Source organism: Panthera tigris, chromosome C1, assembly GCF_018350195.1.
Source record: "Panthera tigris isolate Pti1 chromosome C1, P.tigris_Pti1_mat1.1, whole genome shotgun sequence".
Lineage (NCBI taxonomy): Eukaryota > Metazoa > Chordata > Mammalia > Carnivora > Felidae > Panthera > Panthera tigris.
In genome coordinates, this window is record NC_056667.1 from 127,197,294 (window position 1) to 127,218,406 (window position 21,113).

General features: G+C 36.4%; 1 protein-coding gene across 1 annotated transcript in view; it reads left to right on the forward strand.

Annotated features, from left to right (window-relative positions):
* The first annotated feature begins 938 nt into the window (after positions 1-938).
* Positions 939-21,113, forward strand: part of THSD7B (thrombospondin type 1 domain containing 7B) — a 747,555-nt gene continuing 727,380 nt past the window's right edge. The window contains exon 1 of the mRNA XM_042997047.1: positions 939-1,077. Coding sequence (XP_042852981.1) covers positions 939-1,077 — 139 coding nt within the window. The remainder of the gene's footprint in view (positions 1,078-21,113) is intronic.

Genomic DNA, 21,113 nt, shown 5'->3' on the forward strand with positions numbered 1-21,113 from the left:
TTTGGTAACTGAATCTGGCCTCTGTACTGCATTTGACATTTACCTGGATCCTTTCATTTGTCAGTTCTTGCCTGGACTATTTGCTAGTTTCCTAACTGGCCTCATCCACCATGAATGTGTTGTGCACACTGGTGTCAATTGTTTAAAAGTCATTCCCTTGCCTATAATTCTTATTGTTATTATTTATAGAATGAGTCCCAAATCACTCACATGACATCCAAGGCTCTTCATAATTTGCTCCCCAACCTGTGTTCTAAATCTCCTCTCTGTCCATTCCTCCCTCCCCTTTTCATCCTTCACAGCAGCCACCGACCCACTCACCATCCCCTAAACACAAAATGCATGTCAGCACCTAGTTCTCACAGCCAGAAATGCACCCCCTGGCTCCCTCAAGCCCTTGTTTTCCTAAGGCTCCTCTCAGACATTACCTTGTATGAGACTTTCCTCTTTTTTTCTCAGCACAGATGATCTAATTGCCTCCCCCTCAATTTCTCCATTTCACTTTCTTAATACTACTGTTAGAGTATTCTTTGCCCTATTTTGGACTTTGATGTGTGTGCATGTTTCTTCCCAAATTGTGAGCTCCTCAAGGAATTTGGCTAAGTTGAAGGAGAGAGTAGACCAGGTATCTGCCAACCCTCCTCTCACAAAAGTCGACTGATAAGGGGACCATGGAGTCGCTAGAATTGATAGTCTCTTCAATGGGTAAGGATTGAAAGCATGGCTAATTAACCTTTGATCTTAAAATGTTGATATTATATGCACTCTCTTTATGGTAATGGGAATTTGTAGTATCATCATGATAAAGGTTCTAGCAGTCAAATGTGAGTCTTTATAATTTCTGTAAAGAAGAAACTTATCTGGTTTTCTTTCTTTTTTTTCCTTTAAAAAATTTTGTTTTTAGGAATAGGAAAGTCAAGAGGCTGAAAATCTGAAGAATGTTTTCAAAGGGTAATCTGGCTGTCACTTGCTGGTTATGGAGGAGCATGAGGAAGCTGTTTCTATTACTTTCTCTCTTGCTGTCCCATGCAGCTCATTTGGAAGGCAAAAAGGATAATCAGTTCATCTGGAAACCAGGTAGGAATGTTCTGGCTGTTCCTTTGTCCCATTTTCATTAATGAGAAGACTATTCTTCCATTCTTGTTCTTATTTGTGGAGTAGTAGAGAATATTCAGAGAGGAAAAAAAGACTCTTCTTTTTTACAATAAAGCTTACATTTAATTTTTATTTCTGCATAATTGTCACCTCTACCCATGATCCTTGTTATCCTTCTGAATTTTCATGTTGTCGTCAATTAAAGTTATGATTTCCATAGTTACATCTGCTTCTCCTTTGTCACATATATCACTGTGCTGCACATGTGTAGCAAAATTGACTACTGAATTTAGCTGATAGCCTTAGCTACAAATGCTTTGGACCAGTTCTGTATGTTTCTTCCTTTAGCTAACAGACTAGTTAGCTGTTTATTATTAAATATTTTGTAGCATAGATCCTGTATATCTAAATTTGGGAGCATGAAGAATTGTCCTAACAACTTTGCTCATTAGCTGTGACTCCAAAGTCTCCTTAATGTATTTTGAGATCCCCAGATACCTTGTACACAAGTATATGAATAAGTTGAATTGAGATTTGGAGGCTTGTGTATAAGTCATGTTCTTTTCTAATAATTTCTTTAATTTGAGTGTAGAAAAGATCTGTTAAATTTAATTTTAAATGCTTATGTTTTATTATCTTAAATGAGGAACCCTAAACGTCTTGGCTCTTTGTATCACTGATGTGTCTCTTTGCTCTAGATTTTAATTTTCTTGAAGTTTCAAAATTAGATCATTTAAAATATTTATTACTGTTTCCAGAGTCCATTCTTGCAAATACAGATAACTTTTATGCTTAATATCTTGGAATAGGAAAATGTGATGTTATAGAAGATGTATGGCCCTTGAAGAATTTTCATTTTAGTCTCATCAGTCGTAAATTAAATAGACTGCAAATGTATTGTGTCACCATGGAAATATGTACAAAAGTGATATTTGTAGTATTTAAATGATTTTGCAAAAATTAAGGTAAATTATGCTTTAAAGTATATTAAGTAAAAAAACCTAGTGCCACTAGAGATAGTCTGGAGGAAATTTAATTGCACTAAAGCCCCTATAAATTAATTTAATTGTGGGCTCTAGTACCACATTAGTGATTTGTATTTTTTATCTCAGAGTGGTTTTAGTAAGCTTTGGAACTAGGTCTAAAAGTCAGTCTTGCAATTCTGTGAAAGGGGCTATTTTGTTCTAATCACAAAACGCTAAACATATTTATCAAATCTAAATGAGCACACTCATGTGACTCTACTCTGTCTGAAGTTCTCAAAAAAGTGCAATTAAGATAGAAAGTAGCAAATCTGAACCACAAATGAGATGTGTGAAGAAAAGGGGCTTATTTGGAAACAAATTTTAAAAATAAGACTGCTTTTCTAAAAGCAGGTCATTGGAATAAGGTGGTACAGACCCTCGCTGCAGTGGATGAATTCTTTGATAACTGTCAAACTTCAGTTTCAGAGATAGAATCCTTCCATTAAGATACATTGTGCTGTTCAAATGAACATCTCTGTCATCAGTCTCATTTTCCCTGGTATTAATTACTTCTTTCCCTCCTTAATGTGCCATCAAAGAGGTAATAAATATATACTTCCCATTTGGATTTGCTTAGAAATTACAAATTTATTACTTGTATATGACTGGATATTTTAAAAGTGGAAAAAAATTACAAGCTACAAAATGAAAAGCAAAAGTCCAGACCGTGTATCCCGTTCTCCAATCTCTTATGTATCCTTCGAAGATTTTCTTTGTGCATGTAGGTACCTCTCCATGCATATTTGTGTATATAAACCACATAAGATACACACATATACACATAAAGTATCACTAATATTATTTATTAGGGTTCTGCCAAAAAAGGAAAAGTACATGCACAGAAGGTCATTGGGAGGAGTTTAATAAAAGGACTGTTTGCAAAAGTGGGAAAGTGTGAACACTGTTTAAGAACAGCGACAAGGAATTGTGGAGTGCCTGTGAGCTAGTGTCAGTCTTTATGACTTCTAGATCTGCAGAGGCAAAGAAAGGAAGTGGTTTCTGGAATCTGGAGAGAAAACTTCATGGAGAGGATACCCGAAAGATGCTGTGACCTTCAGAGGGATATAACCAGCCTGCAGAGAGGAGTAGGAAAGGGGCCAGGGGAATGAAGGGCCCTTGCCCTCACATCTCCTGCCAGGGCTCTCATTGCCTGAATCCAACCAGAAGTCATGAGGCAAGGGACTCCACTGATTTATCATACAGACCGGCCTCCTGGGCAGGGAGCAGAGTAGAGAAAGGTGGACAATGTGGTTCTGAAAATATTTAACTCATACATACATATATGTACATACGCACACACATTTTGCTTCCTACAATCAGAATCATACCATGTACCCTTTTTTTGCAGCTTGATTTTATCACATGATGTCTTGATGAACATTACATAATAGTGCACATGGGTCAGTTTCATCTTTTAATGGTTACATAGTATTCTTTTGTGTTTTTATTTAATAGTATGTTTATTAATGCTTGCCTGGCATTTCAGCAGTTTTTAGTGTTTTGCTACTATAAATTATAGTTATACGAATGCAACATTATTTTAAAGGTAAACAATACATCATCTTGAGGAGTCATTGTACACTAGAGCAATTCTGGGTCATTACCTTCAAAGGCAACTTCAACATCTTAGAATCTGTTAATCTACTTATATGTGAGTGTATTATATTTCAATTTGGTTTTAAAAGACATGTATTGCAGGTGACATCAGTTGTGTTTTGGGAGTATGTTATCAAATCTGACAACCAGGTCCAGTGTATTCTGAAATTTGAACAGCTTTCCCCAGGAGACCCAGACAAATATACTTAGAAACCTAGAAACTGTTCTCTGGGTTTTGATTGTAGGATCCACAATTTAAGATTTTTGTTGGTGTCTGTTGTTTTCCCTTGAGTCCATGAATTAGCTGATAGTCAACCTTATCTGAATTGGAGGCATTTCTAAGTGATTCCTGGCTTTGGATAAACAATGGATTGATGAATAATGAGTGGTATGTTATGTTGCTAAGGATTTCTGTACTGAGAAAGTCTGGTGAGCTGTAGGCTGTGGGGGTCATTGATCTGGCAGGGCTGTTGAATGTCTGTCATCACTGTGATGAGATCCTCTGATCTATATTTAGTGTCAAGCAATCTGCCATTCATGCCAAGGAAGGATTGTGTCTGCGAGAGTACCAGATAGGGAGTGATGTTACTTGTTGTTTTAAGTAAATATATAACTATTCATGTCTGCATGGTTTGTAAGGATGGACAGATCATGGTTTCTGAAGCCATAATAGTGAGTGGTTTCAAAGAATTTCTCAGTATTGGTTCTAAGAGGTTCATTGATTCCACTAACACTTGTCAAGTCCTTATTGTGTGACAGGTACTGTTACAAGCACATGAGATAAATTGAGAATAAAACAGGCAAAGAAATGGGGTAATGAACATGATCAAGAAGTTAAATAAAAAGTACATTAGATGGTGGTAAGTGTTTAGAAGGAAAGAGAAGGCAAGGAAGAGAGATATACAATGATAGGTGAGAGGCAGATATTGTTAACATGTAGGCTGTGGGATGCCTCACCAAGGAGGCGGATTTTTTTAAAAAAAGTTTAACATTTATTTATTATTGAGAGACAGAAAGAGGCATAGCATGAGCAGGGGAGGGTCAGAGAGAGAGAGAGGGAGAAACAGAATCTGGAGCATGCTCCAGGCCCTGAGCTGTCAGCACAGAGCCTAACGTGGGGCTCGAACTTGTGAACCACGACATTATGACCTAAGTCAACGTCGGACACTTAACCAAGTGAGCCATCCAGGTGCCTCAGGAGGCAAATTTGAATAAAGACCTAAAGGAAGAAGGCAGTTAGCCATGGGGATATTGGGTGAAGAATTTTCCAGATGAAGGAAACAGCAAAGGCAAAAGGCCCTGAGGCAGGACCATATGTGGCATGTTTGGAGACCTGAAAAGAGGCCAGCATGCTGGAACAGAGCGAGCATGGGGTTAGAGATAGAACGGGACCCAAATAAGGTGTGTCCTCATAGTCATATACAATTTGTTTTACTATGGGTGAGAAAGAAAGACACTGGGGAGTTTTGAGAGAGTGGTGACATGATCTGACTTCGTTTTAATAAGATTTTAATATGTCGTTGTGAGTGGTCAGTTGAGAATGGTGGAAGCAGGGAGGTCAGTTAGGAGGCTTCTTCAAAAGTAGTGAAGAATAATGCTACTAGCTTGATCTAGAGTCATGGCAGTGAAGGTGGTAAGAACAAATTGAATTTTGGTCATATTTAAGGCCATCCTTTTTAACTTAGGTGATTTTGCCCAGCAGGGTTTTTTTCTGTTTGTCACAACTGGGGTGAGCTACTGATATCTGTGGGTAGAAGACACAGGATGGCCTCTACCACAATTACCAGGCCCCCAAGAGTCAATAGTGCCCAGGTTGAGAAACATTGATTTAAGGTAAAGCATCATGACTTACTTATGTGAGGGGGCGGGGAAGGAAGAGATTCAATGGTGGCACTGAGACTTTGCCCTTAACAGCTAGACGAGACAGGCTTGCATGGAGGGACCATTAGCGACTTGGCATTGGACATGTTACATTTTTTAACCTGTTAGAAATTCATGGAAGATGCTGACCAGGAAGTGGGATGTATGGGTCTGAATTCAGGAGAAAGGTCTGTGCCAAAGACATAAATTTGGAAGTCACTAGCAAAGAGGTAGAATTTAAATGTATAGCCTTAGAAATGAAGAGGTGGCTTTGAAATTTGTGACCCCATTTATGTGGAGGATACACCTGTGCTTCCTTTGGGCCAAATCACATTAAAAATTGTAGTGGTAACATACACATAATATGAACTTTTACCATTGTAACCATTTTTAAGTTTACGATTCAATGGCATTTAGTATATTCACAGTTGGTGAAGATATCACCACAATCTAGTTCCAGATCGCTCCAAATGATGTTTTACAAGTGAGTTTATAAAAAGACTGGAAAAACAAGTTTTGCTATGAATCATAATGCATGAAAGGAGAAAAAAAAAAGCCACCTTTGTCTCTTTGTGAGAAGCTCTTTTACTAGCCTTAAGTCATCCTAAGAGATCTTTTGAGTCTAGTAGAAAGAGCTAGAGCTTTCGACACAGGCAGACCCACTTTCAAATCCTAAGTATATAAAGAGGAGAAAGTTCTTTAACTTCTCTCAACTCTACTTATCCATTCAAAAATGAGGATAATAAAATACTTCATGGGGCTATTCTGAACATTAGGTAAAACTATATATTGAAATACCTGTGTATCATGTACCTACTCAATAAATGTTAGCTCTTATTTTTATCATTATTATATAATCATTTAATGTTTACAGTATCCAACTCTTGCATACTTTTGTTCCTTAAATACACACAAAAGGGGAAGTTGGTTTGACAGCTAAATATATTTTAGTGATAAATCGTCAAAAGTAATTTTACTAACTTTTTAGGTCTAAAACTTTCTATATGACAGACCCTTAGCTTTAATAGCTCCTTCCCAGTAAACGAAAAGGGTGAGGATAATGGATCACATTCTAAGAACTAAGTAGATAAATTGGAATTAGTCTTTCTGGGAAAACAAAAAAGGACTATGAAAATGATATTGTATAAGGAGAAAAGATCTTACACAGGGTAATATATAATTATACCTTAAGAAATAATGTTTTCAGTGTTGAAAGCATTTTAAGAAAAAAGTTACATATGTATGTTTTTTTAAAGTTTAGGAATCCTAGGGAAAATAAAATGTTCTTAGGAGAAAGCTAATTTTTTGACTATGTCCATGAAATATTTCTTTTGGGAGTTTGATTAAATTGAAATCGTTTTAATTACTTCTATGGATATCAATTTGTCTTACAGATATGTGCATAATATACTCTCAGTGGTGTGATTTCTGTGCTATCAAAAGGCATAGACATATATGGAATGGGACTCACTGCTAAAAATTCTAATTACTTTTCTTTGGAGACCACAGGTACTAATTTTGCAATGTTTCCAGTGAGTCAGAAAAAGTCTCTGTTATTTAAATAATATAAAATAAATTATTCTGCTTTTTTCCCCCCTAAATAACACTATAATGTATGCTCCCTGAGGACAGGGAATTTGCCAATTTTATTCATGGATATATTCCAGGTACCTAGAACATAAATAACTGTTGCATGAAATAATCCCAGCACATTAAGTACTTGCAGAATGAGTGGAACTGTCTTTGGGGTTTGTGTGTGTTATATGTGTATTTGAGAAGGTTGAAAAGTGATGAGGCTGCTATTATCAAACTTGAAATAAATATTGAGGAGAGAATGTAAAACTAATAAAAACCAGAGTCAAACTTATGAATCAGTTAACTATGAAAATAAATGATCTATATTTCCTTGTTGCCTGGCTCCAGGACCCTTTCTGATCATCTCTGGTAAAGATTTTGAAGATACTTTTTTATGAAAGGGTGCAGGTGTATAGTTAGAAATTTAGCTGTTGCTCTAATTCTTATGATGTATTACAGTTGCGTGCCACCTCCCAATTCATTTTCACTGAGGTAGCCACTTACAACTCTTTTTTCTGTTTACTCTGATGTTCATCTCCATATTTCTAAGTAATATGGTCATTATTGACAATTCTTGGTTTATACATACTAGGTATTTCCTACTGACTTTCTGTTATGTTAGTTGAGGATGTTATCTCTCATCTAATTACCACTTTCCTTCCTTATGACCCCACTCCAAAATGGGGAGATCAAAATATTTAAATCCGTGAACATATTTTTTCTTTGGGATATTTTCCCACATCTTTCCACAGTTGTTTTCTTTGGAATGTTCCTTCATTTTCTCATCTGGAACCCTGTGGTCCCTGTTGTGTTTCTCTTCTTTGCCTTTACTGCTTTATTTTCTAGAACTGCCAAACTTACCTTGTAAAACTCCTGAAATAGTGTACATCTGAAGTAACTTTTTATGTCTGAAAGGGCTTCTGTAGTTGGCATGTACGTGGCTGATAACTTGGGTGTGGAGTTCAAGGTTAAAAAGCACTTTTCCTTCAGAAGGCTTTGCCTCACTGTATTCTGGCTTCCAGTGTTGTTACTAAGAAGTTTGATGTCATTCTGTTCTCATCTCTTTGTACATTACCTGTTTGTTTTCCTCTTCCTGGAATCTTCTTTTTATGCAGGAAATTCTGAAATTTCATGGATCTTGTGCTTTTGGGTATTTTCTTCTTATTGTGCTGAATATTAGGAAGATATTCTAATTAACATGCTCATGTTTATTTTGTATGTGTTTTCCTCCCCCCTAAACTCCTTAGATATTTCAGCTCTCTAGCTGATCTTCAATATTCAGATATTTCCCCCACTTTTTCTTTTGCTTTCTTTTTGTTTGTATTTTTATTTTAATTTCTTTTCTTTTCTTTTTGAATTGGTGTATTTGTTTCCTTTGGGTAAATACTCAGTAGTGGAATTACTGGGTCATATTATAATTCTATTTTTAATTTTTATTTTTTTTCTTTTTTTAATATAATTTATTGTCAAATTGATTTTGATACAACACCCAGTGCTCATCCCAACAAGTGCCCTCCTCAATATCCATCACCTGAAATATTTATTCTACTTAATCTTTCAGCCTTTCCTTTGAATACTTTTTTATTTCAGTATCACATTTAAAAAATTTTAATACCTCTTACTTCTCTGATTATATTTCTAGCGCATCTTGTTTCATAAACATAGTGTCTTTTAATTTAGAAGATGTTAATAATAATTTAATTTTTTCCCTTTCATTTTCTGTTCTATTTAGGCTTCCTCTAAGTTTCTCTTTTATGCATGTGTTTGTTTGATCATGGCCTCTGATGTGGGGGAGCTTTCTTTTAATGTCTATTGATTATTGTCTATCTCCTTAGTGTTTCCCAAGAGTAAAGCACTAAAAACTGATGGGACATTCTGTGTACTTGATTCAGCTTGGGCTTCCTTGTCAGGCTTTTGTGAGTGATGAGTTGACTTTTTTATTGAAGAATGGGTTCCTCAGAAGGCTATATCCCTCAATCCTAAAGGGTTTTACTCTGGGACTTAATATGGGTATTATTTAAGAAGAAGGCTAAGCTGCCATAACAAAGATACTCCCAGATACAGTGAGTTAAGAATGACAGAACTTCCTATGTCTGTTACATGAAGGTCTCATAAAGTTAGTGGTCCAGATTGATCTGCAACATGTGGTCCTTCAGCCATGTGGGTTTTTTTTTTCAGTCTTGTGGAAGGATATTATCCCTTTCTGCCCATCCAGGACAGATCACAGGCATTTCTATGTTCTAGTTGATCAAAAGGGCACAAAGCTTAAGTCTCAAACAAGGGATTTCAACAAGTGGCATAGAAGTCCCATATGTGTTTCATTTCTTTTGTTCTATGCAGCAGCCTACTCCAACATTTCATTTAAATTCCTCTCTTTTGAATCGAAAATAGTGGTTTCAAACATTAACAGTCATCAAGTCGGCTCCCGGGGCTGATGGTCCAGCAAGGTATTCTCACTTGTGGTCTCTTATGCTATTGCAGTCAGATGGTGGTAGGGGCTGAGTCACGTGGAAGGCCTTCTCACTCACATAGCTGACACCCAGGCTGGGAAGTCTCAAACAGCTGGGGTTGTTACAGCTGGGCCTGTAAGTATTTCTTTCTCTTTCTCTATGTGGTCTGGGTGCTTGGTCTCTCCATACTGAGGCTTCTGAGTAGCCAGACTTCTTACATGAAGCTAAGGACCCCTAGAGCAAACTTCGAAAGAGAAATAGGAGTTGTGTAGCTTTTTCTAAGCTAGCCCAGGAGTCATGCAGTCACTTCTGCTGTACTCTGTTGGTTGCAAGAGAGTCTCTAAGGAGGGAGCTTAGGTTCCATCTTTTGATGAGAAGATTGTCCAATCATTTGCAGATATGTTTTAAATTTGCCAAGATACATCACCACCTCTGTTCATATTCTCTTGGTGAGAATGTAGTTTCATGGTCATGTGTAGCCACAAGGGAAGATGGAAAATGTAGCCTGTGGTTTGGCAGCCATGTAAGCAGAGAAAATAGATTTTGTCAAGATTAGCAGTCTTCATCACAGGGACTATTTAATGTCTGGATTATTCAGGGTTCTCCAGAGAAACAGAGTGTGTGTGTGTGTGTGTGTGTGTGTGTGTGTGTGTGTGTATATATATATATATATATATATATATATATATATGTATATATATGGTGTGTGTGTGCATTTGCGTGCATGAATAGAGAGAGAAGAGAGAGAGAGAGGAAGAGAGATTGTGTATTATCTGTCTGTCTCTCTGTTACAAGGAATTGGCTCAGGTGATTATGGAGACTAAGAAGTCTCATGACCTGCCACCTGAGTCCCCAGAAAACCAGTGCTATAGTTTCAGTTCAAGCCCAAAGCCTGAGAGCAGGGGGGCAAGTGGTATAAGAACCAGTTCAAAGGCAGGAGAAGAGTAATGTCTCAGCTCAAGATGTCTGGCAAAGAGTGACTTTTTCCTTCCTCTGTCTTTTTATTCTGTTTAGGCACTCAGTGGATTGGACAGTCCCTGCCAAAATTGGGGAGGAAAGTCTGCTTTACTCGGTTTACTGGTTCAAATGCTAACCTCCTCAGGAAGCACCTACACAGATACACCAGTAAATGGTGTTTAAATATCTGGGCATCCTGTGGTCCAACCAAGTTGACACATAAAAATAACCATCATACCTTCATCTCCTGAACTGAACCCCTTCTGGACTGCCTATACTAGACTACTAAAATGACCAGGGCAGAAGTCTTGGCAAAAGTGGCTCAACACTGAGTCCTCAACATTTTGCTTAAATTCCTCTGTTTTGAGTAGCATACCTCATCATTGTCTTCCATGTTGTATGCCTCTGTTTTCCTGCAGAGATTGAGGAAGGAATAGAGAGAGGCATATGGGGGGAGGCTAATTAATTCTATTTATCAACTTTTAATTATTCCCCATTTGAAGCCACAAGCCTTACTCCTTTCTGGTGCCCCTAGGTCCCAAGTCTTCCCAGTGTTCTGCAAGTATAAATTGGCTTTTTTTGATGTTATGCCCATAACTCTTATGTAAGCGCCTAATCTTCAGCTTCCATTACATTGTCAAGGTGCCTACTGCTCCTCTATCTGCTCTCCAAGCTCCAAATTTATTGCTAGTTGTTCTCCACCTCTTACTCCATGTTTTTGACCCTTATCAAGTTATACCTTTTAATGCCTTTACTGTCATTGCAGTGGGGTATCAGGAAGAGTGAAAATATATATGTGTGTCATGTTCCCTGGGTTAATGGGAAGTCTTCTCACTTACTTTTCTGCCAATTTTACTGTAGGCTAATTATTTCAGAATGGAAAGGATGTTGAAATGTTAATTTTTCTGTGGTGATTGACTCAGTTATTCTCTTTGAGCATGTGTTACCAAATCTGGCTCTTTATAAAGTTAACCGGCCACCCAAACTGTGCCTAGGTTAAATTTTTAAAAAAATTAATTTAAATGTTCATTGGCTTTGTATGATTTGAGTTGGACTGAGCTATTGGACTGGTGATGAATTTGGGCACAGTTTCTCTCTGGAGGTCATATTATCAATGGAAAGCTCCTTTATGGCCACCTGGAAATATCTCCCTTCAACTTTTTCTTCCATGGAAGAATTTTGATATTGAACATACATTTGAATTATTCTTAGCTATGCAAATAAATACAAAAATAAAAATGAAAATAACTGAGGCCTGTCAAAGTGGGATTGAAACACGAGTTAAAGGCTAAAAGACAGTATTGTGAATTCATGAAGCCACTTTAAAAGCTTATTTTCTAAAATATTTTTACTATTTTGAGGGGGGGAGGGAGGGAGAGCACAAGTTGGGGAGGGGCAGAGAGAGAGGGAGACAAAGAATCTGAAGCAAGCTCCAGGTTCCAAGCTGTCAGCACAGAGCCCAACATGGGATTTGAACTCATGAACCATGAGATCATGACCTGAGCTGAAGTTGCATGCTTAACTGACTGAGCCACCCAGGTGCCCCTAGAAGTTTATTTTATAAAGAGCTTCATGCTTATCTCCTGAGGTACCATAAAGCACAGTAAATATTTTTTTTTAATAAAATAAATAATGTTTATTTATTCATTTATTTTTCAATATATGAAGTTTATTGTCAAATTGGTTTCCATACAACACCCAGTGCTCATCCCAAAAGGTGCCCTCCTCAATACCCATCACCCACCCTCCCCTCCCTCCCACCCCCCAACAACCCTCAGTTTGTTCTCAGTTTTTAAGAGTCTCTTATGCTTTGGCTGTCTTCCACTCTAACCTCTTTTTTTTCTCCTTCCCTTCCCCCATGGGTTTCTGTTAAGTTTCTCAGGATCCACATAAGAGTGAAACCATATGGTATCTGTCTTTTTCTGTATGGCTTATTTCACTTAGCATCACACTCTCCAGTTCCATCCATGTTGCTACAAAGGGCCATATTTCATTCTTTCTCATTGCCACGTAGTACTCCATTGTGTCTATAAACCACAATTTTTTTTTTATCCATTCTTCAGTTGATGGACATTTAGGCTCTTTCCATAATTTGGCTATTGTTGAAAGAAGCACAGTAAATCTTGATTGGAAATAAATAAGAAAAAAATGCCTGTCTTTTTGTAAGTTGTTTATAGATTTACTCAATTCATACAAGTATTTGGTATATCAGTGAAGTTCTCTGAACTTTATAGCCACATATGACATCTGTGGTGCAGACTCAGAGACCCAGAGAAATAACTCAAAGGGTATACATTTATTTTTATTGCCAAGTAGTATTCCATTGTATATATAAACCACACTTTCTTAATCCATTCATCAGTTGATGGACATCTGGGCTCTTCCCATAATTTGGCTATTGTTGATAGTGCTGCTAAAAACATTGGGGTGTATGTGCCCCTTCAAATCAGCATTTTTGTATCCTTTGGATAAATTCCTAGTAGTGAACTTGCTGGGTCGTGGCAGCTGCACTTGCAATGAGCATAGCATAATGTAGAAACTTGTCAAATCACTATGTTGTTGTATATCTGAAACTAATGTAATATGTATATAAACTACTCTGAAATAAAAAATTTTTAAAAAAGGAATACATTTAACACCATTCATGTTCACTACTCTCATTAATGCTATGTACTTTTGAGGCTTATTTTCATAGCAAAGTATGAATATGAATTAACCATCTCATTCTTTTATTTCTTTTCTTCTTTGGAGTTACTATAGTAACCAAACAGTAGTTCATGTAGGGAGTCTGTGATATTATTATCCCCTTACATTGATCATTTTCTCCCCCAAAGAGGAAAATAATAAGCTAATGTGGAAATAAGTTTTATCACCCAATGGTGGATTTCATTCATGAATACACTTTACTGCAAAAGTAACATAAGAAATGATAAGAATAGCATATGGATATATTTTTGTGTGTGTGTGTGTATTTTTCCACAGGGTTAATAATTTTTTAATTGAATGCAGCTGTTCAAAGATTTTTGTTGCTAAGTATATGCACTGTGTTGAAAAGGAGTGCCTGCATTTTAAATCTTTTTTTTATAAAACCATTTTGAAGTTTAATTACTTAGCCATATTTGTAGCAAACCTGTAAATAAGAAAGATGCCCACAGTACATACTAGGCAGGCTGATGGCATGGTCCAGAACATGGACACCATAGTCAGATTGGGTGCTAAGCCAAGGTGTGGGTGACCTCAACTTTATGCCTTTGCTTTCTCACCTGTAAATGGGGAATAAATGAGAAAATATTTGTAGGATATAGTTCATATTCTATAATACATCCTCAGAGTACATTTTCTATACTCAAAGTTGCAGAACCAGAGACCTTAGGACAGCATGTGAACCCGACCAATAAATTACTTGTTGATAAGGTATGGGCTGTTGATAGCAGCCAAAGGGGTCTCTTCAGGGCCAAAGCCCCCAGGATTGGTCCATTCTTCCAAGAAGGGACAGCTCCAGTTGGCCTCATTTGCCTTCTTAACCAGTGTAATCACCACTTATTGTGAAAATTAAGTTCACTTTACAAAAAGTGTTCATTCTTGCCACCTGAATTATAAAATGTCTTAAAAACCAAATTAAATAATAAAAAAGGAATCAATTGAAAAAACAACAACAAAGTAAATATTACATGATCAAAGTCATGTTAAATATTCAATGCTACTCTTCCATTGCTATTAAATGGATGCTACTCTGAGAATTTATGCCCTTTTCCTCCCCTCTTCTGAAATGTAGAACACAATTTAATTTGAACATATAGATATGAAGGTATAATGAATATCACTTCACTCAAGAGGTAATTGGATATTCTTTTTCTCCACTTAAAGTTTATTTTCTAATTGTCATTTTATTGTTTGCTTTTAGTGGCATTCGTGCACCTTAGTTGTTTCAAATATTGGACCTCCAATAAATATTGTCCCCTGACATGTCCATTCATAAAACTCTATTTTATTGTTTTCAAAGCAAGAGCTATGGGATGCTATACAAAACAATTACCAGGAAGAATACAGTCTTAAAGCTTTCTTAAGGGCCAAGAATGTATGTATGGCCTGTTTGACCAAAACTGTTATGAATACACTTTACTACAAAAGGTCAAAAGTTTGAACTTACATGGGTTTATCTGATTGACTTCTGTCTTAAGCCTCAAATTGAGACAAAAACAAGAGTACAAGAACACCTTGATATCTGGCAACAAGGTGACCAAATAATTATACTATAATCCTCTTTTATTCATCTTATACTGTCCTCACAACAACCTGAGATGCAAACGAGATTGAATAGCATAGGTAGTATGGGATTACAACTAGGCCAGTGTTTTTTCATTACTTGAATTTTCATTATGCAGAGGTCTTTGGCTTTCCTCTTTTGAAATTTTTAGAATTGCTGAGATGTTGCCGTTCTCAATAGAGAGGCCCATAAACCTAAGACACGACCACCTTCTCTATTTCCTCAGATTTCATGTTAAATGCTTATCATTTTGGTGGTTGATGACCCAAATAAACATGTTTTATGCCATGTGGAGGCTTTTCTATATAGCATTCTATGCTGTTACCATACTACTATTTATTAGCATGAAAGATTATTTTTAAAAGTATAATTTACATACCAAAAATTTAACCATTTAAAATATATATTTCAGTTATTTTTACTACATTTACCAAGTTACACAACCGTCACCACAATCTGTTTACCATAAATCTCCATTCACACCCCCAGCCCTAGGCAACTGCTAATCTACTTTTGGTCTCTATATTTGGGTTTTTTTTGGATATTTCATATAAATGGAATGATACAGAATGTAGTCTTTGGTGGATGACTTCTTCCATGTAGCATAATGTTTTTGAACTTCATTCATATTAAGCATGTATTAATATTTCAGTCTTCTGTATTGTGAATAGTATAATATTGTATTATATTAATATAACATTTTTTATTTATTCACAAGTTGATGGACATTTGGGTTATTTCTACTTTTTTGCTACTGTGTATAGTGCTGCTATGAATGTATGTGTGTAAGTCTTGGTATGGACATATATTTTCATTTTTCTTGGGAGAGGAAGTGTTGAGTTGTATGGCAAATAGATGCTTAACTCTAAGAAATGACACATCATTTTCCAAAGTGGCCATGCCTTTTACATTCCCACCAGCAATATATGAGGGCTCCTCTTTTTCCATATCTGAGCTAACATTTGTTATTGTCTATATTTTTGATTAAATTCATTATTGTGGGTATGAAATAGAACCTCATTATGGTTTTGATTTGAATTTCATTAATGATTAATGGTATTGTCTTTATATATATTTATTAGCCGTTTGTATATTTGATTTGGTGAAATGCCTAATCAAATCCTTTTTGCATTTTGATAGGGTTTATACCTAATCTATAGTCTTGTTAGTGAGTTTCAAAAGTTCTTTTTACGTTTGGGTACAACTCCTTTATTGGACAGGTGTTTTGAAAATGCTTTCTTTCAGTCATTTTCCAAAGTGGCCATGCCTTTTACAATCCCACCAGCAATATATGAGGGCTCCTCTTTTTCTATATCTGAGCTAACATTTGTTATTGTCTATGTTTTTGAGTAAATTCATTATTGTGGGTGTGAAATAGAATCTCATTATAGTTTTGATTTGAATTTCATTAATGATTAATGGTATTGTCTTTATATATATTTATTAGCCATTTGTATATTTGATTTGGTGAAATGTCTAATCAAATCCTTTTTGCATTTCAGAATTGGGTTATAGTCTTGTTAGTTTCAAAAGTTCTTTTTATGTTTTGGTACAACTCCTTTATTGGACAGGTGTTTTGAAATGCTTTCTTTCAGTCTGTAGGTTTGCCCTTTTGGTTTTTAATGGTGTCTTTGAAGTGCAAAAGTTTTGAATTTTGAAGTCCAATTTATTAGTTTTTTTTCATTTATAGATTGCACTTTTGGCCCCATAGCTAAAAACTCTTTGCCTTATTCAGGTTCTCAAAGATTTTCTCCTAAATTTTCTTCTAAAATTTTTATAATCTTAGCTCTTATATTTATGCCCATGGTGCATTCTAAGTTACTCTTCTGTATGGTGGGTATAAAGATCTAAGTTCATTTTATTGCATGTGGCTGTCCAATTGTATCAGCACCATTTGTTGAAAGGCTATACTTTCCTCACTGAATTGCGTTGGTGTTTTTGTGAACATCAATTGACCATAAATAAAAGGGTTTATTTCTGGACTTTGAGCTCTGTTCCATTAATCCCTATACATCTATCCTTATGCCAGTACACTGTCTTGATAACTGCAGCTTATCTTGATAACTTTATAACAAGTTCAGAAATTGGAAAGTGAAAATCCTCCAAATTTGTTCTTTTAAAAATTGCTTTTGGTATTCTGAGTCTCTTACATTTCTATTTCCAATTTAAGATCAGTTTGTCAACTTCTGCATGAAAGCCTGCTGGAATTTTGATAGGGTTTATACCTAATCTATAGATCCATTTAGAAAGAGTTGCCATTTTAACAATATTGAATTTTCTAATCCATGAACATGGAGTGTTCCTCCATTTGTTTAATTTACCCTAGTAATATTTTTTAATTTTCAGGTTACAAGCTTTTTATTTCCTTTAAATTTATTCATAAGTATTTTATTCATTTTGAATAGAGTTTTCTTAATTTCATTTTAAGATTGTTTATTGGTAGTACAAGGAAATGCAGTTGATTCTTTATGTACATCTTGTATCTTGCCATGACTGGCTATTGAGCTTGTTATTATTAAGGTATTCCCTGATTTAAAATGGATGATGCCAGGGGTCTATGTAGAATTTTCTGGACTTTATGGATACTAAATGCAGCAGTAAAGTTTATTTGCAGTACTTCTTGCCTGACAGGAGCCTCTTGCCTAACAAAAGTATTAAAACTCACTTGGAATATAATAGTAGGAAACTGAGCCTTTTAATGATTACTGCTACCTCTCAGGTCCAGAAGGCCACTCCTAGCACTGTATCATGGCAAGAGCTTTTGTTCTGCCAGACACATCAATAAGAGCAAATATCCTTTAAAACACCAATAAACCATATTAAGAAAAAAAAAACCCTCAGTTAAATGAATAGACTATTAAGACATAGCAGAACTTGGGCTAGTGTATTTAGCTTGTGTTGTTGAGAGTTCCTAGTTTGAAAAGGAGAAAGGTATTGTTTTTCCATTTCTTAAAACTGTTTAAAAATCAATACTGCAGTCTATGTCTCGTGCTCTATAATTCTAGCCTCTTGGGAGTTAAATGTCTGACTTTTGTTTTAATGTATTTTTACATCATGTATTATTATATGCTTCAAGTAACTACTATTTATCATATAATTATATGATGCAAAGATGTTTATGAATTCTTAAATGTGATTTTAAAACTGTATTTTGACACTGTAACTCTTCTTTTGGGAACACATTCCAATTTTATAAGGTGAGCCAATTGCACAATCCATTTCAGTTAATGTAAATCATTTTTTACAAGAACTTGCCTATAGTTTCCAGGGAAGCCCAACTATATTTACTGTTCTGAAAGAGTGGGACGTGTTTAAAGGTTTAAAAAGTAACAACCTTGTTAATTGCGTTTAGGTTGGGATTTTTTTCCCCATGTTTATTTATTTATTTTGAGAGAGAGAGAGAGAGACAGAGAGAGAGAAAGAGACCAACCATGAGTGGGGGGAGGGGCAGCGAGAGTAGGGGAGAGAGAATCCCAAGTAGGCTCCACACTGTCAGCACAGAGCCCAATGCAGGGCTTGAACTCACAAACTGTAAGATCATGATCTGAGCTGAAATCAAGAGTCAGACACTTAACTGACTGAGCCACCCAGGTGCCCAGTATTTCAGTGGGTTTATGTTACAGTTGTAAGTGGGGTTTCTAAAGTTGCTGGTGGAGAGACTTAAGACTTATGAATAACTAGACATTAATGTGTTTGATACTTAGCAACATTTACATTAAGTTCAGAGAAGCAGATGGATTCTGATATTCCTACCTTGAATATTACATGTTGAGTATTGTGAGTTCATCATAAGAGTCGATCACTGAATAATTTACAGAAAGCATAAGTTCTGTAGTTGTTAACGTGTTGGTAATATGCTGGTGGGTACTTGGCTGACAGCTTTGGTAGTGCAGCCTCCTGGACATGATATGTCTTATATGGCTCGTCATGAAAAATCACTTTTCAAATTAGAACTTAATAAAAACTTTCCTGGTCTGAACACTAAGCTCTACTCCCTGTGCGATTAGTGGTTTCATTTCTTTCTCAGCAGTTGGGTAATGATTATGGCTCCAGATGCAGTGAGAGTGATAAAGAGATTGATTAATTTCACTTGCAAGGGCATATGTTCAAAGAGAATCCAATCGGAACGCCATGAATGAAGATCTGACATCTTTGCAGCTGAGAGCTGTACCCTTACTTGGTGTCCCACTGATGCTGAGAATAGGACCTTGAAACCCATGTTGGTCTATAAAATGTTAGGTCTTGCTTCTAACCTAGGGCACATGTGTGTGAGTGTGTCTGTTCTTGCTGCCTTTCTCTGTCTTTGTAATGAGCTATTTGTGACAGTTAAAAAGGTTCTTTGGTTCCTTTACCCTAGGGATGCCTTTGAGTCGTGTATTGTTATTGATCAGTAGAACTAAGTTTGCCTCTGAACCATGGCTTAATTTAGAACACACCACACACACACACACACACACACACACACACACACACGCACATGCACACACACATGCACACACACTCACACAGCATAACAAAGCCCTCTGTATTTCAGTGTGGAAAACATTTTCAATAATACAGCAGTGTGACCATAGAGAAAAGCCTTTTATTAAATTTTATTTAAAAAAAAACCTAAAAACAAAAAAGCATCCGTTTAATGCTTTATCAGCTTACATTTATTTGGTACCTCATATTTTCAAAGAACACTGTTTATTATAAATATATCAATTATATACCGCTGTCTTTAAAAAAAAATTTTTTTTTTACATTTATTTATTTTTGAGAGACAGAGTGAGACAAAGTGAGAGTGGAGGAAGGGCAGAGAGAGAGGGAGACACAGAATTGGATTCAGGCTCCAGGCTCTTATCTGTCAGCACAGAGCCCGACGTGGGGCTCAAACTCACAGACTGTGAGATCATGACCTGAGCTGAAGTCAGAAGCTCAACCAACTGAGCCATCCAGGCGCCCCTGCTGTCTTTTATTTTCATGCATTTGTAACATTTAAAATAAACATTTTATGACAATTTAAAAGTGATTCAAAACTTACTTTTTTTTTTATTTTTAGAAAAATAAAAATTTTAACGTTTGTTATTTATTTTTGAGACAGAGAGAGACAGAGCATGAACGGGGGAGGGTCAGAGAGAGGGAGACACAGAATCTGAAACAGGCTCCAGGCTCTGAGCTGCCAGCACAGAGCCCGACGCGGGGCTCGAACTCACGGACCGCGAGATCATGACCTGAGCCGAAGTCGGCCGCCTAACCGACTGAGCCACCCAGGCGCCCCTCAAAACTTACTTTTTAAGAGAAAAATATTAACATCCACGGAAGATGTTGGGCTCAAATTTTGATGAAAAGAAGATAAGGATTCACAGCTGTGATTTCAACATGGAGCTTGAACTTAGTTTTGTTTCTGAGTCTGTGAATGAATGGATGTGTGTTCTGAATAAAGAAAATACATGCCTCTTCTTTTGGAAAGTGTCTCATCTACAAATCTCTGTCGTAAGGGGTGAGAGGAGAGAATAATATAAATTCATGACAATAAATGAGGAAAGTGTTCTCTTTCCTTGGATATTATGATTGTTTTGGTAGAGATGTTTTGATCTGAAAGACGTGGGTTCTTTTTCCTGCTTTTATACTTGAATGTTAAGATTCTATTCAAGCAGCAAATAGTTCTTGGGCTTTCCTCTATGTCAGGTGCTGTGCTGTGAAAAATACAAAGTGAAGCAAGGCACAGTTCCTGTTTCCCAGTAGGGGGGTGTCAGGGTGGTTGCGCTTACTGATCTCAACATGGAGCAAGTAGACCATGGCCCTCAAAGATCCATTCTGAAAGAATGCCAAGAATTTCTAAGTTATATTGATGCACAACTTTGGATGCTTTAAGAATGTACCCTATCCTTAAGGCTTCTCTCTCTCTCTCTCTCTCTCTCTCTCTCTCTCTCTCTCTTTTAAGCTCTGGAATAAGGTCAGTAAAGGATGGTAAAAAAAAAAATGACTGGAAAGGGGATGCTTGAGAAGAATCTCATTGATATTTAAATACTTCTCAGTACTTAGGTTAATTTTTAAAAAAATTACTGGGGAAGTGACTCTAGCTCTTTAAGTCCTTTTGATATTTTAAAAACATTTCCCTTAGGATGAACTTTGACAAGGAGAGATTCCCCAGAGAGTTTTATTTATATACTCAAGAAAGAATCCATGCACTCACCGGGATTTCTAGGAAGCTAAGATAGTTTTTTTAAGTTTCTTTTAAAGGCATTCTGCATTCAGTATTAAAGCCAGTGATGCATTAAAAGGTAGGCTTTGCTGTCTCTT